At 35.2% G+C, this 17,336-nt stretch overlaps 1 protein-coding gene across 2 annotated transcripts; it reads left to right on the top strand.

The window, feature by feature from the left end:
• Positions 1-1,881: 1,881 nt before the first annotated feature.
• Positions 1,882-17,161, top strand: fam149a (family with sequence similarity 149 member A). Of its 2 annotated transcripts, XM_046848862.1 has the most exons (15): positions 1,883-2,219; positions 6,388-6,480; positions 6,628-6,754; positions 7,454-7,596; positions 8,351-8,467; positions 10,260-10,427; positions 10,958-11,136; positions 11,582-11,733; positions 11,831-11,925; positions 12,758-12,925; positions 13,590-13,710; positions 13,925-14,044; positions 14,851-14,947; positions 15,356-15,511; positions 16,762-17,161. In XM_046848862.1, exons 1-15 carry the CDS (start codon positions 2,029-2,031, stop codon positions 16,836-16,838), a joined length of 2,004 nt encoding a protein of 667 aa, XP_046704818.1. In that variant the 5' UTR covers positions 1,883-2,028; the 3' UTR covers positions 16,839-17,161. The 2 variants fall into 2 exon arrangements, with proteins under 2 accessions (XP_046704819.1, XP_046704818.1); XM_046848863.1 differs by lacking the exons at positions 14,851-14,947; positions 15,356-15,511; positions 16,762-17,161 and having other exon boundaries at positions 1,882-2,219; positions 13,837-13,971.
• The last annotated feature ends 175 nt before the right edge of the window (positions 17,162-17,336 follow it).

The following is a 17,336-nucleotide window of genomic DNA, read 5'->3' as shown; positions in this document are numbered from 1 at the left end:
TACTCAATGTGATGATATAATGATTGTGAAAAACACACGGGACTCACTGGGCCTTATGTACAAAGCTACAGTATTCAGGTGAGATTATCCTCTGTAGCAAGAATCCACTAAAATTACACTATTAATGGCATGACTTACATTTCAGAGAATTGAGGCCAAAGCTTGTTTTGCTTTACATTCCCAGCATCTCAGCGGCTGTGTGTGGAATGGAGGGATAACAGATACTGTGTAATCCTATGTCTTATCCATGCAGGCTGCTCAGAAAGCACTGACCTTTTGCATGTACATGCAGTCAGGAAATCCCTGCTTAGTCATGACCTTAGTTCCTTTTGAGGTGTGCTTCAGATGTGTGTTTTGCGGTGGGCTTGGTCTGTACTTCCCCAGTAGTGTACTTTAGGAGATGCACACACACACACACACACACACACACACACACACACACACACACACACAAAGACACAAAGACACAAAGTACCCAAAGAATACAGCCATTGAAACACCAAGCATAGTAAAGTTTTGTATATTTCTATTATTCTATTAAGATTTAAGATGCAAACACGTTTAAAAGTACTTATATGTACAATAAAATTTAAGATAAACCTAAAAAATAAAACTACAGGGTTTGTATTATGATTATGTTGAAGAATGAGATGCTCAAACTATCAGCCTTCTGTATTTTATGCACATATATGCATATGCAGATGCATAAACACTGGTGTCACTCCGACAATATACACACAGTTAAATCTGATCATTTATGAAGTTGCATTACTATCAAAATCATCCAGTCATCCTGGAGCTCACAAAATCCTGCATTTGTCTGTCTTTATTGATTGACTGCTGATGTTAAACCTGTTACATAAAAACAAATATATTCACCCTTCCATTATATATAAACTGGATCTTTCAGATTAAAGAGGTGAAGAAGGTGACGTACCTTTTCCGAGTCACAGATTCTCTCAAGGAATCTTCTATTTACTCAGTCACTTCTGGCTTGGTTTTCTCAAAAGTTTAATGCTGTCTGTATACTTTAAATGACAGAAAAACAAAACAAAAATAAAAAAACAAAAACAGAAAATGAAATGAAGTTGATTTAATTTAAAATTCAAAGTAAAAAGAACTCTGTGTCCATCTTTTTAGGACATTCTACACCTTAAGATTGGCTTAGAAATGGCTGGGAGCTGTGAAACTTCTGCTAGAGGAAGTTTTGTGTTTTTAATACGGCCTCATTAAAACGTGTTGCATGACATTACTTTACATACTACTGTACATTTTGCAGTCGTAGTACTGTAGCGTATAGGGGTAATTCCATGAGGGTGCCATTTAAGCCTTGTAAACTAATATCAATATCAACATTAAATATAAGAAAAACATGTTTAACCAGTCAGAAACTGTCAACCTTTTTTTCTAATAAACTGCTCTTTGTAACCTAATGGTTCATTAATTAATTCATTCATGTATTTATTTATTTTAAATAACTATCAACGTTAGTCAAACGTCAAACAAACAGTGACAGTGCCTCCACAATAATTAAACAAGGGCATGAAAGTCATTTTAAAGCTACTGTTATCTGCATTTTATAATGATTTTCAATGCAGACTTCCATATGTAATGTATTTTAAAATATAATATTTGTAACATGATAATAAGTTTAAAGTAAGAAAGATTTTTTTAAATATATATATATATATATAAGTTTTAGACTGATACCAATTAGTTTAATTGAGCTGCTCGTTCTGAAAGGCAACTTGTTCAATGACTTCTTCCTCGCAAGTCGCTCATCAGTACCGCGTTTATTGCGTGTGTCGGGTTGTAAAAGTTAGGGAGGGACATTTCACGACAGACAACCATCAGAACCAATCAGATACAGCCATCTTCAGCTCCACAGAAACATCTTCGGTCGTTGAGGAACTCAATCAGTGACGTGCCGAGAGCAGGTTGTGACTTTAAGCGTCCGTAGCTACGCTTTATCCTTACAGGCGTCTTTACGGCTCATGAGAACCGATCTTTAAATGTGGAAAGTTTTAAATGCAAGCAAACGTGGATCACATTCCAGCGCCTCTGAGCACCTCTGTCTCCTCCAGGTGCTTTGGCTCATTGGCCAGAAGTTCCGTGTCCAACTTAGAAAAGCATCAGTCGCACCTTATCCGGACATTTCCTTGGGAAAAGATGAGGAAGGAGCCAGACACAATGAACTCGAGTCAAGACAGCAGCCTAAGGTAAGATCTTTTTAAAAGAGAGAAGATGTGAAGACAACTCAATTGCATTAGGTGCTTTATTTTGTTGGTTTGTTTGTTTGTTTGTTTGTTAGTCTATAACAGCAGTGCTACAGGGAATCTATCCATTAGTCTGAAATGTTCTGTCTTTGCCCATTCCATTGTTATTATTGTAAACAACTAGGACATTCCCTGGGTAGTGCTGCACATCACATGCAAGACTAATGAGTGAATGTGAGTATTGTCTTTCCTCTGGGCCTGGCATATCTAATTGCTTCATCTACACCAGCATTTAGTTTCGCCTTTGGGCTTATTTTTAGCTTGTCTTTAGAAACATGGACAGGCTTTAGTTTCGTTTCTCTGTATAATTGATTTGTTGAATATGCAGAATTATGCATATCTTTTCACAAGGCCACTTGTTTGAGCAAAGGGTTTAGTCAAGTGTTAAAGCATTTAATCAGCTTGCTTTTAGGTAGTTGTGCTGATCTTAAATATGTATATTACCTGCTGAGAAACAATAGAAACCCTCATAGAATTTGGCATAATTTTGATAGCTATATAAACTGTAATGGTCATCATGGGATAATTTGTTGCCTTCAATTATAGTTTAGTGCAAAGGTGGCCAAATTTTTTTCTACGAAGGGCTAAAAATCAAACTTGTTTGAGGGCCACAGGCCGAAAATAGATGTTGCATTATACCAAGCATTATATTAAAATTCCCCTCATTTATGTACAGATAAATAATAAAATAGAAAACATTGCTCTGTAATCTGCTTAACTAATACACTTGTTTTCTTGAAGTTCCAGTACAGTAAAACTTATAGTACAATGATATATTTATATTTATTCATATTTATTGTATAATAGTGTTCATTGCCTATTACAGCTATTCAGTGACCTCTATTGAAAAAAGTTTTTTCAAATTGCATTTTTTCCCCTAAACAAACGTCACTACAGAGTTTCGGCATTTCTGTCCTAGTGGATACCATATCCACATAGAGATCATTAATCATAAGGGACCATTAGTACATTATTAAGCATCCAGATTACAATAAGTTTCTACAATGGTGTATATTACTGAACATTTAATTACAATATTGAGAAAGGCCAACCTAAGGGTGTGATGATTGTGTCCACATACTTTTGGCCGTGTAATATATACCTGGGAAATGCTTGGTGTGTGTGTTTATACATTTGTTTGTATATAGATAGATATGCAGTTCCCTGCACTAATATTGGGACGCTTGTTTATATATGAAGAAAGAAGTTTGTAAAAAACCTATCTTTATAAAAAAATTATTTATAGTGTAAACTTTTGTATAGTGTAAAGCTTTTGTAAAAAAAAAAACCAAACAAAAAAAATAAAACCACAACTGAAATCTTTGCTCTTATATATATCAAACAATTGCACACACAACACACCCTTTACCAGATCCTTCAAATTTTAAGGTTCATGCTGGTGGACTCTCCTCTTCAGTTCACTCTTACAGCTTTTCTATGGTAGACTGAAATGGCAATTGCTAGTCTATTTTCAATTATTCTGCTATTTATTTTTCTAGCCACACTGTACACATTTTGTTACACATCACAGCTATATTCCTTGGTCTTGTGCATTATGTTGAATAAATAAGGGAATATAGGGACCATATACATACACTGCATTTTATCCAGAGTGACTTTATTACACATTATTATACATTAATCTCATTTCATACAATGGAGCAGTTCAGTGTTAAGGGCCTGGCTGAATTTCTCAGCAGTGACAGCTTGGATGTGTTGGCTTTTGAACTCTTGACCTTCTGATGGAGTATTTTTTGTGTGTTAAATGGTGCTAAATAATGCAGACTGGTGATTTCCAGTTAAAACCTGTGCAAAATAAAGGCTTCTTCTGTGGTTAGTAAGTGCCACAGACACTTTTTTTTTTACACACATAGGATTATCTAATTTTAATAGTAAAAATAATGAATGCATTTGGAAGTGAGATTAGTGAGAGTATAATGTTTTTAGTGGTAGGAAGTTTTTCAGAACACATTAAGCCAAAATAATTCACATGGGAGTTACAAACCTGAATGACCCACAATGACCCACAAAAAGAACCCGAATCAAATCATTTTCTTCCTTTTAGCCATGTTAAAGATGTAGAACATATCTCTTTTCTTTAATTACAGCACCTTTGTTTTTGGTGGTAAAAGGTTGATGATAGACTGAATCCATATCATTCAGTCTCTTCTATTTGCTTTCATGAAGTTCATTCATGTTTCATCATGGCCTGGCAAGCAAACTGTTGAAATTATTTGCTGTTTGCTCTCTGGAGGAAACACGATCTGTTGCCAGTGCCAAAGGTTACTCTTCAGCCTCCAACACCCGTTACAGCCCTGACTATTCTGCTAATTAGTTCTCTTTTCACTGTTACTTGGCTGCCACATTGCTTCTCTGTTGTGTTTTAGCGTGAAAGTTCAGCAGATTGCTAAATAATTTTGTAGGCTGTCAGTGCTCAGCCACCATAAGGTTACCAAGGCCTTTTGTCATTGTTAGACAAAAGAATGGGGATCTCAAAAGGTCTTTAAATAGTTACTTTCTAAAGTGTATAATTGAAAGGGTCTTGTGAAAGCAGAAATCTAAAAAACTTTTCAGTGTATGAATAATATTGCCAATATATATGTTGTGTAGGAAAAATTTCTTAATCAATATGATTCTAATTTGATGCTAAATAACCACTGGATATATTTGGCAAAAGAAACAAATATTGTGCGTGTCTGAAATAGTTTATTTGGACAGCTTATAGTAGAACCCAAATGGAAATTAATTTAATCATTTTTGTTTCAATTTGTTAAAAATTATCTCAGTAAATGTCAGTAAAATATACAGCTATCTATGCCTTAATAGCAGAGTGATCTGTTGCAGTGCAGACATTTGAAAGCCCATCTGTGTAAATTTTGCATTTATGTATAATTAAACATTTTTATTATTACATTTTGGAATTTCCAAGCCCCTGCAGTTCAACAAAACTCTATGGGTGCTCAGATTTCTTTTATCTAGCCCCATTCATTTGTATTCACACAGTATTTGGATTATCACATATTGTATGTGATAATAGCAGATACATATGCACATTTCATTGTTGTGTATTAGTGCAATGTGAGAATGCAAATAGAAAAGTAGGAAAGTACGAGGGAGGACAGGAAAATAGAAGGGGAGGGCGGGAGAAAGTATGGATAGAGTCCCAAAATACCACAAAGATCAACTTGGATCAACTGTAGAAGAGTAAATCTGAGTGAAGCAAAGGAACACATCATTCATTAATGGACCACAGATGACATGTGAAGACTGGGACAAGAGAGGAAGGAATCTGTCTTTTACCCTAGGTTTTGCTTTGACCTTTTTAGGCTAAAAGAGCAGACCAGTAAACAGATCCTCCTCTAAACTCTGAGGGTTTATATGGATGGACAGGCAAGGATGCTGCCTTTTAATGCATTCTATCTCATGGCACTAAAGTGAGTGGCAAGCATGAATGGAACATTGTGTAGTTTTGGGTATTGTACTTCAGTACCCAGTTTGCGCTCTCTGCCTACTCACGTTTACACAGACTGCTACAGTACTGGGTGGTCCAGCAAGAATATTGAACTCATTGTGATTGGATAAGTTGGTGCATTTATAGAATTTCAGAACCTGTTATATTATGGAAAACTAGAGAAATTATATTTCATAAATTCATTTCTTTATTATATGACATTTCCTTCAAATGCTTAAGAAATTTCTTTAAGCTTAGTGTGATTAATTTTGTACATTTTAGATATAATTTTTTTTTTTACATTATTGTTTAGGGTTTAGTTCCAAATACCAAAAATAATATAATATTAAATATTCTTCTTTATTATATAAAATGTCAGAAAAAACCAGAGCCTTTTGTTTCACTGAACACACACATGAACCGTGTGGCACTTCATATCTCGCATGTCTGCATTATGCATTTTGCTCTAGTTATCTCTGAATTATTCATGTTACAATAATCAGCTGTGTTACAAGTAGATTTATCAGAGTGAACACTTGGAACAGCACACTGTAATCCATTACACATTCATGGCATTATGGTGATATTTTTTAAGTAAAACCTTCATATAATGCTGATCTATGGTATGCATTTATTTCCTGTGTGTGTTTTATGCTCCAGAAAAAAGCTTGTCAGAGAGCCAAACAAATACAGTTCTACAGTCCCTGTCCAATTCACCAGAAGTGCTAACAGAGATCTATCGAATGACGAAAGGTAATTTGTTCGTCACCTTTCACCAGAAGAAGGCATATTATGTTTCATTCATGGAAAGTCTAATACAATTTTAGCTTCATGCCCAAATATATATCGTCTCGCAAGCAGTGCAATAATTAGAACATTTATGGCCCTGTTGTCTTTCAGTGTCTGCTCTCAGAGTTCCGCTGGTGACTGTAGCCCAGTGAGCCTTCTCACAACATGTTCATGCAGTGCTGGCTATGCCACAGGCTTCTCCACTGGACACAGCTCCATCTACTCCTGGAGATATGATGTAAGAACTTTGGCACCATCTGTTCCTTTCAGCACTGTTTAGTATGTGAATTTTAATGCAAACAAAAATATACAAAAACTGTGAAAGTGAAACCCATTAAATTATAGCTGGAAGTTAATCTATAGTCACATCTTAATTGCTTTATTTCATATCCATCGTGGTGTTATAGAGGGGCAAATGTCTGTTATTTGTATCAGTTTGCAAATATACATGGCATAATTATATAGGTCAGGAGGGTAAATGATTTTACTCTAAACCATTCTAGATAATTGACAAGTTTATAATTAACACAGTCACTAAAATCACATGTGACCAAATGACCAGTTTTTGTCGCCAATACATCGCCAAAAGCCAGATAGAGAGCCAGTTCTGTCTGTCATTTTCTCTAAACATGGAACTCTTCCCAGTGCAGAATTGTGTCATTGCTTTTGCCAAGAAAAATACATGCAGTGCTGAAGTAGAAGACAGCTGTCATCCAAATGGTGGCATCCAAATTGGTCATGGTTTATCGCTGGCATCTACCAACTTTGTCTAGAGTTTCTCCTAACCCACAAACCTGTCCTCAAACAGAACACAGGGGCAGTAGGAACATTTTCAACTGAAGTAAACATATTGTTTAGGGACTATCATAATATATTGTTAATTTAATCCTTAATAGTTAATTGGTGTGTGTTCTGGTTTCCTGCACTGTGTATGCAGGAGTTTGACCGGGAGAATACCCAACATGTGCGACAGCTTTTTAGCGCCCTGGATGAACTGCTGTATGAAGGTAAAGTGTCCAGTAAGTCAAAGACTCTACGCTTGGAGTGTGAGGAGTGGAACACACACTCCCCCCACCTCAGGTACACACCCCATCTACATGTTCTTACTACCTATCTCTATGTGCTTGTGTCTTTCATACTTTAAAGTGTGTCTATTGGTTTTGTTCTTTGGAAATGAGGTGAGAAAAATAAGTCAACTTCAGAATTATCGGCACACTTAAGCAGATTGATCCAATTGATCCTATAAAACAAACATTACATACACAGAGAGTTTACTATATAGAAAACTGTAAACTAAAAACCATTGAGACTCATAAGGAATATGTAAAACAAATGTGAACAAAAAGAAAGTCGAACAAGCGTTAAAAAAACTAAAGGGTTTTTGATAATGAACAGTTTTAAGCATAATTTTTCAACTCAGCAGAGAAATTACATACAAAACACAAACTGTTGGCTTTGATCCGGAGCTTGGGTGATTGTGTGGAGTTTCTTCCCACTGTCCAAAGGATAAAGCTGTAAAACAATTAGTGTAGCTGAACAAACCAGAGTTCAACAGTTGTTGTGTTTTCTTTTTTATTCAAGTGTAAATATGCAAACCTACAAATATAAAGCAGCTAAAGATTTTGTGTCTATGACACCTCCAGAAGTATCTGCTGTTTTAGAAGATCCTCAGTTTTGTTATTCTCTGTAAGCAAGGTAATTGTGTAGGTGCTGGTGATCATTTTGTTAGAATTCTTTTTCCAAACATAATTATACAGTGTTAGGATTAGTTAATACAAAAAAAAAAGAAGCTAACAATGGCTAGGTGAAGAAACTGCATTTGATGCTACCCCAGGATTTTAGGCAGTCAGCTGGAGCCTCCGAAACAAGAAGGAATTCAGTATGTGCATTGCAGCCCCACTAGGACTCGAGCATCACCTCCATGTCTGGATACAAGAGACAACTACAGCGAGTAAGTTTTCCCTTTTCTACTAGTTCACAAAACCAACTACGTATGTTATAATGTAACACACACTTGTGAAATTAGACTGAATGACAAATTGTCTGTGTACTACTTCCATGCAGTCCAATGTACCTTGAGTAATATTAATTTAACTTGCAAAATTTTACATTTAGTTTACATGCCTAAATTTAGTTACAAATTTTTTATTCCCTGCCTTTAAAATGGTTACTCAAAATCGTGTGTGTGTGTGTGTGTGTGTGTGTGTGTGTGTGTGTGTGTGTGAGTGAGTGAATTGGGGTAGGCCTTAACCCTGACCAAATTAAGACTTAAATTATAATAATAACTTAAATAAAATATATATAAAATACTTTTTATGTATATGATATTTTATTTTTTTTACACAAACACACACATGAGAACAGACTCACAATATCCCTTAGCATGCATTTGCCTGCACTCATATGCAAGTTAGGAGTAATGCCATCATTTTAGATAAATCTGAATTTAAAATAAAATATTTGTTTAGATAAACTTTTGTCTAAATAAAGCGAATTCATTCATTTGTGTATCTTACTGAAAATAAACCATACATGCTGTTATATTTCAGTAGTACCAGCATTTATTCTTTGCATGCAAATTGTTGGAAAAAGCATTGAATCTTGAACGATGTCATGCTAATTGACTAGTATTACATTCCAGTAGGGCTATTAGCTTCCCAGCTGGAGTGTGACATTCTGTGTTTGAGTGAATGAGAGTGATGAGTGGCTCAGTGGGAGATTCTGATAGCAGAGAGTAATGATGACTGGCTTGGGTAGGCACAAGGCCAACAACAGACAGATAAGACAGATGGATAAGGGAGGCATGTTCTGCAGAGCAGGGAATGACCAGATTAAAAAGACAACCTACTCAGGATTTCTGTTCCCGCTGGACATTTCCGTGCTTTGAAAGTTTGCCACACGCGTAGTATTGCGAGGTTCTGCATATTTTATTTTTTATGAATTATTTATTAAATTATTCACTATGTTGTAGTTGTTATCTTGGAAACAGCAATAAGGAAATTAAAGGCTACTACTAGGTTGCATTAATGAGTCCATACAGAATGGGGTAACATGAATGGGGTAACATGACTTTATCATTTAATCAAGCAAATGTTTTTTACATTTGGTATAATTTCAAATGAGGACAAGTAGTTTCACCATCTAAAAGGAATGTAAAATAATATGCTCCCACATTCATGGTACAAGTAATATCTATGTTTAAGACTGACCTACATTCAATTTGTAGTTTGTTAGTATTTACTATCCCATTATCTTTATTATTATCTGTTGCCTTATGTGTACTGTGTTTTTTCTTTCTGCATTTTCTTTAGAGTTCCTGCAGATAGTAAACTATTGAAAGGATACATTACATATCTTTTACTTTTATATATAAGCCCTTGATGCATGGATTTATCATATTGATTGGTTTCAGGGCTGTTTTCTCTTTTATTAGAATTCATTTATCAACTGACTCCAAATGTTCAGCACAAATCATGTTTTTATTTTACATGCACATACCAGCCCTCTAGCAAAAAGCTCACTGTGGAACCTGATATTAAACTATGCAATGTTTTATGGAATAATGGGATGTGATTGCTGTAAAAAGGCCCATAAGTGGTGCATTTGTCAGTCTGGCCCAGTTATGAAGAGTTATATACACACACTCTCTCTCTCTCTCTCTCTCTCTCTCTCTCTCTCTCTCTCTCTCTCTCTCTTTTCATTCTTTATTTCATACTGTTTCTACTTTTCCTCCCTTTCTGCAGGCTATGCATTGAGGGTCACAGACTAGCTCCAGGATCCGTGTCTGGTTTGTCTGTACACTCCGGGTTGCCTATTTCAGGTCTATCATGTTCTTTTATTCCACAAGAGGAGGAGATCTATGAGGTAGAGGGCAGGATTGAGGAGTTTCTAGCTTATGATGGAAGAGAAAAGTAAGCCTCAACATTTTCTTTTTTTCCCCCACATGAAATAAAAATTATACATATTTATTCACTTACTATGAATTATGTAGTAAAGAAGTAAGCCAAAATAGGCAGGCAAACTTTCTGTTCTGTTGAATATGCTATCATAAATAAATAATAAATAAATAAAAATAAGATTTTAGTAAGTTTTTAGCATGGTTAAGAATTAGAAATACAGTGGTTTCACTGTGGTCTGCATCTTGTGGTCTGCATCCTTAACCCCTTCAAATGGGTAGGGCCAAATGTATTAATTGAGCCAGACTATAAAATTACATAATATAAGCATTAGTTATAATATAAATACAATCACAAAAACAGGACTCTTTTTATCACTGAAAGGTAGTTTATGAGAAAAATCCTCTGCATAAATGATAAATTAGTTTTAATCATGAGAAAATGTGTTCTTTTCCTGTAAATTTTTTGCATCACAGAGACATTTGTGTACATTACAAATTGAAGATGGCATGTGTGAGCATGTGTGTGTGGCTTTTCTGTGTTAGGGACAATAATGAAATGGATCAGAGGAAGGCCTTTGCCTCCTGGGATGGTGTACCTCGCATTTCCCCCAATGCCTGCATCCATGCCGCTGTGGCTGATGAGCTGTTTGATGATGTATGGCGGGATGTAGTGAGTTTACTGGAAGTGCTGTTGTGCAAACACTGGGAGAAGCAACACTCTGGTAGGTCTGTCTAAATCACACTGACTGAGATGCTCAGATTTGTGTGCCAGTGTTTGAAATGTATTACCTTTTTTTTTTTTATAAAGAAAGTACAGTGAGAGCAATGGTTCATAGTGGTTCCAAGTTTTAATAAAAGAAGACACACAAAAGAAAAGCATCAAGTAGTTTCTTTGGAATTAAAGACAACTAGGCTTATGATTAAATATTTACAAAGGCTTAGTGTAACAAGAGATTTATAGAGAGGATCAAGTGATCTTAATTGATGTAATGTATGCACACAAATTGAATATTACATATAGCAGGCTGTTTGAACTTCTTTGGATGTGTGATGAATATGTATATTTCTATATTATGTTTAGTAAATTCAAAGTGACTATTTAGCTAGTATTATGTGTAGAGCCCTGTTAGAATTTCTTGTGTCTTTTTTATGCTGTTGTGGCATCAGATCGAGCAACACAGAGATGGACACTGGAGAGCTCAAGCCAAATCTTCACTGAACGTTCATCACATCTCCCATCAAGGGGAAGTCACATTTTTCCTAGCAGAGGCCACAATAGCAGGAACATGTTTCTGTGGCCAAACACATATAATGGGCAGGTAGCAACCTACAACAAATGACAGAAATGCTGTTATGTGAACAATAAATGTCTGCCTTTAAAAATAATCTAATTTTCTCATTCTTTCATATTTTTAGGACTCAAATGTCTTTAAGACTAATTTAAATGGTGTAATGACAATCCAAGCGAAACCTTTACAACAGAGACAGCAGGGATATGGTGAAAGTTCATTGTAAGCTCAATACAGTCTTAAAATCGCACTTTAAATAAGCTATATGTATGTGTCTTCCATATTATTTGTGTGTGTGTGATCATGTATGTGTGTGTGTGTGTGTGTGTGTGTGTGTGTGTGTGTGTGTATGTATATGTGTATATATATATATATATATATATATATATATATATATATATATATATATATATATATATATATATATATATATACACACACACACACAATCACACTATATGGACAAAGTCAAGTACTGATGTAGAATGTGGGGGCTTTAGGGTGCAGTCAGCATTCTAATTTGTCACAAAGGTGTTTGATTCAAAGCTCTGTAACTCATACAGTCATGGAGCTTGCACAGGGACATCGTCAGGTTTGGGTCTCCTAGTTCAAGTGAAGAGAAAACATAATTCTACAGCATGCAAAAAACATTCTTTACAATTGTGTGCCTCCATCTTTGTGGTAACATTTTAGGTAAAAACCACGAATGGCAAGAAAAGTTAAGTAAGAGATTTATTAGCAGCTTCTAAATATGTATAGAATAGTCTTCTATTCTTTCTTTACATACATGTAGTATCTTTATAAAACATTAAAATGTTTATTAACAAAACATTACATCTTCATTTTAATGTACTTCCTGGTATACCTCACACAAAATCTAGCTGCACTCTTTGTTGTCCTTAAATAATATGTAGGTAAAATGGTTTAGTGATGGAGTTTCTGATTCATGTATTTCGATTTAGCTTTGAAACTTTGCTTATTTATTAGTTATATTACCAAAAATTCATTTTTGCCAACACAATATTTTTTTTCCTTTGTATTAATTCCATTGGAGGTGTGACCTAGATGATGGAAGCACCACACTCACTACACTGAAGACCCCAAATGGACTGAGCACACAGTCACACAAACCCTCTGGCCAGCGGATTCTCCCCAGACTCGGCGGCAAAGCTCTTCAGCGTCACAACTTCCCAGCACAAACCTCTCTGCGAGGAACCAGATTGTTAGTAATAATCCTATATTTTTCCACTTATAGGGTCTCACACAACCAGATGATACTAAACAAAACCTAATTTTGAAGTTAGTGGGAGTTACCAAACAAAAACACTGTAATGTTTCTCGGTTCATGAGGGAATAAGAAGACTGTAGACAGGCTTGGAACTCAAAAGAGCTAGATAAAAAATTTTTCTTTTTATTGTTTTATTTTGTAACACAAACACACTACACACAAACTTTATGCTGTTTAGCTCTTCCATTGAGCTCTTCAGTTTTTTGCTTAGCGCTTTTAACATTGGACGTGGACTTAACGCTGCTTTACAATTTAAAACGCCTTTAAATATTAGCTTTATGAATTAATCCCTGTGAGTTTTTTTCTACTCAGCCAGTGGCACGGAAAAAAATCTATTTAATAGTATGAGGAATAAACCTTTAGAGGAACCAGATACAACAGAGAACTAATTATTATTTGGGTGACACAGAATATATAATTTATCTATTATAATTCATTATGGTTTCATTATTGTTGAAGTCTTCTGAAGGATTCTGATTCAAAGCTTGGCTCCCAAACAAACATTATTAAACCCTATTAGTTGTGATCACCAAGCTTGCTACAGACATCTCAGGAGTAAGCACACTTCTGTTAATGGGTGACTGTGTTTGTGCTGTAGATCCACCGTAGCTGAGGACCTGCTTACCAAACCCAGTGCAGTTCAGAACCACAGACTTCCTCTCATTCACGTTGACACTGCAAAGCAAGATTGTAGCATTCCTGCTCTCAGACATACACAGGTAACATATGTTGGCATGGAAGACCTGTTTGATTTTTTTATTAATGTTGTGACATAACCATGCAAAAAACACTGTTGCATCACAACTCGTTGTTTTATATGTTTATTTTTGCTTTTTTTTTTTCAGGACTAATGAACTGTATAATTAAAGCATAATCATGTTTATGAAACTGCACATATGAATAGCACTGTGATATGACACTGACGTTTTCCAGCTCAGGGGTCGGATCATGAGAGGTGGTGCAGTGCACACATTGTCTAGCCTTCCACCCCTGAAAGAGCCCACTCTACTGCTGGAGTCCCTATCCCGCCCCAACACCAACCAGACATTCAGAGTAAGTTCTTAAAGATGCTGTTTGTAGAGCTTTAATAAAGGTGTCGGTCCATCATCTCTTTAATAATCTGGAACTGAACTGAAGAAACCATTCTTTCCCTGAGGTGTATGATAGTAGTAAAGAGCACAGTTTCTAATGTGACTCCAAAATCTCTAATAAGACATAATTTGGTTTGAGTTCAGGCTCACTGTGACTGTAGATGCCAAGTTTTTGGTGGGCACCCTACATCCTATAAAGGTACAAATTACAAAACATACATAAAGTTGCTGGATTGTTGGAGTTCAGCTTTCCTTCCTTGACATTAATAAAGATTACATCCTCTGCTTTCCAATATTACCTGCACCAATAATAATTCTTGATTACTCAGGAGTAATTCTATATTGCCAAAAGTTTTTACTGGACACCTGACCATAACTTCCATATGTTGGTTTAAACCACTGTCGCAAAATTGGGACCACACAGTCATCTAGAATGTTTTGTATGCTAAATTAAATTGTATGTTTTTGTGGCTGAATTGACACAACCCCCAGTCATAACAGCCATGAAACTGCCTGTTCATAGATAGAGATAAGAAAGTTATGAAGCATGTGCATTTGTTTTCAATAATTATCATTATGTTTACAAGGAGTTTAATGTTTTATTGTGTTTTCACTTTTACTAGAGTGCAATTGTTCACTGATCTGTAAACACTAGATCCTTCTGGGATTACATTATTGTGTTGTTAAAGTAACAGAGCTGCTCTAAAAACAATCTATATGGCATGTAAGATAATGTCTGGCGTAATTAATATCTTATTACATCTGCAGTCAGACACAACCATGAAATGTTCCTACACAGCCATGGATTTTGCCTTTAGTATGAGGACAGGGAGAAGCCTTTTCACTGGGAACTTCGCCAAAACAGGTGAATGAGTGCCAATCAGTGTATGTTACACTCAGTGATACACATGCATATAACTGTTACTCGGTTAGGATTGTAAGTATTTCCCTCCTTAATTATTGTTAGGGCAATGGCAATTCTTTCTGTTTTGCTATTCTAGACATTTCGATTTCAGACAATCAAATGCTATCTGTTCCAATATTTTGCTCACGTAAATAAGTGGTGGTCTATCACTTTAAAAGTTGTTTTTGAACTCAAACTATTATATAGTTTTATTTAGTACTAAGCATATCTCATTTAATAGCAAATTAAAATGTATCACACATTTTGAACATAATTAATAAATTGCTATTTATTATTACATCTAATAGAATGTATGACTGTGTGGCCTAAAGTGTTACTTAAATAAACAGTATGTTGTTTGTGTTTCAGGTGATGGCACACCGATGGGTGTAACAGGCTTTAGCATGGGCATAACCTCTTCTACAGCAAATGGCTTTTCTGACTGTGCTGCACCAGCGAAAAGACGCACACATCTCTCTTCCTCTGATGGGGAAGGAGGGAACACAACTATACTTGGATCAATAGGTACATTTAAGCAATAATAATTAATATGAAATTAATAAGTTATCATAATTAATGTTTAAGCAAAACAAATTTGGACACTGGCAGTAACATTTCAAATACAGCACCCTGGTTTTGAAATAAATTTATGGATTTCTATTTGTTTATTCATTTATTCATTAATGTTCCTTACACTTTTTCTGGGGTTGCAACAGGCTGAGAAGGTCAGCCCAGACTCTAGCCCCTCCTGGAAAATCCCCAGATATTTATAATATAATGTGATATAATTCCTTTTGTTTGTCTAAGATCTGTCTTATGGTGTGGTGTAATATACCTAATGCAGCTCTATGAGGAAGTGGCCAGGGACATCTTTTTAAGGTTCCTGAACTATTTTACTCCAGTTCTGTGGAGCAGCAGATTTTCTCTAAGGCTTTCTGGGATTGCCTCCTCATCCTTTTTTACTTTTACCAGTATGTCTAGCAACCCTGTAGAGGTACTTAATTTGTTCTTTTGGTTATTACCCTCCTCATCCTATGAAAATAGGTAAAACGCGAGATTATTCCTAGGATTTCAGGGATTTTCCTCCATAATGGATTATGCAAACATATATCTAGTAACAATGTGGAGGTAGATAATTTATACTTCTAGTTATAACCCACAATATATGCAGAACATGTGACTGATGTGACCATGATAAATTATAATGTGCAAAGAATGACTATTCAGATCCGAATTAAATGCCTTCAAACCCCATGGAAAGATTTTACTTTGCAACAGGTCATCAACCTCAATCTATATATATTTGAATTTTTAGCTTACCCTTGATAATTGTCAATACCCTCAAATTAAACATGAGTCAATGTATCATTTCCAATTCAGTACAACAGAACCAAGAGATTTGCTTGTCAACAGAGCCATGAAATTCACCGTTACACTATATAACATTATATACTAGTATATTATAAAGTTTTAGCCAACAACCTCAGACAGAAGCCGAATAGAACTTTTAATCTCCATAGATATAAATTATGCATTGCATTCTTTCAAACCAAATTGTAAGTAATCAAAGAGAGACTTTTAAAGATGAGAAACGTTTTCAGAATTATGCATGAGCTGAGATATTATTTTGTTTTATGAGTTACTGGGATTAATTCATTTGTTTAATGAAGAGAGCTGAAGGACAAACACAAAAACCAAGAACACTGCATTGTTCCCCTTTGATTTACATAGCGGTAAACAAATAATAAAAAAAAAAACGTCTTAACATTTTTCAGGTGCTCGGAAGGCATTAAGTCGGTTTCCAGTACACAGGAGGAAGAAGTTTCACATGGTAATACCACAGCATATTTAATAGATGTTTACAACATTGAAGGACACTGCAATGAATGCATCTCTTCACTGACTAACAATGTGTAGGAATACAATTTTTTGGTGCTTTGCTGTGCAAGTAATCACACTTGCACTAAAACATGTTTTATTGCCATTTACACATTCATTTATAATTAGAAAGAAATACCCAGATAGTAGAAGTTCTGTTGACATTTAAAATGAACATATTTCCAATTATATTCTTAATTATTTAGTATTGAGAAATCCATGCCGGTTTTAAATGCCAAGTTGGTGTATGTAAAAATGTATGTATTAATGTATTGCAATAAATCAATTTTTACTGTAGTTGTCGAACTCTGTATTATGTTGTTGAAATATTTGAGTAACTTACTGATAATTTATTACTTTTTACTTAATTTTGTATAATACTCATTGCAAATGTTACAAATGCTTTTATGAAAAGAGCTACATCTAAAAATGTATAATAATTTAAAAATGTGGGTGATTTCTTTAGAATCCA

This window comes from Silurus meridionalis, chromosome 5 (assembly GCF_014805685.1).
Source record: "Silurus meridionalis isolate SWU-2019-XX chromosome 5, ASM1480568v1, whole genome shotgun sequence".
In the NCBI taxonomy this organism is placed as follows: Eukaryota; Metazoa; Chordata; class Actinopteri; order Siluriformes; family Siluridae; genus Silurus; species Silurus meridionalis.
This window is presented reverse-complemented; position numbering and strand designations above follow the sequence as displayed.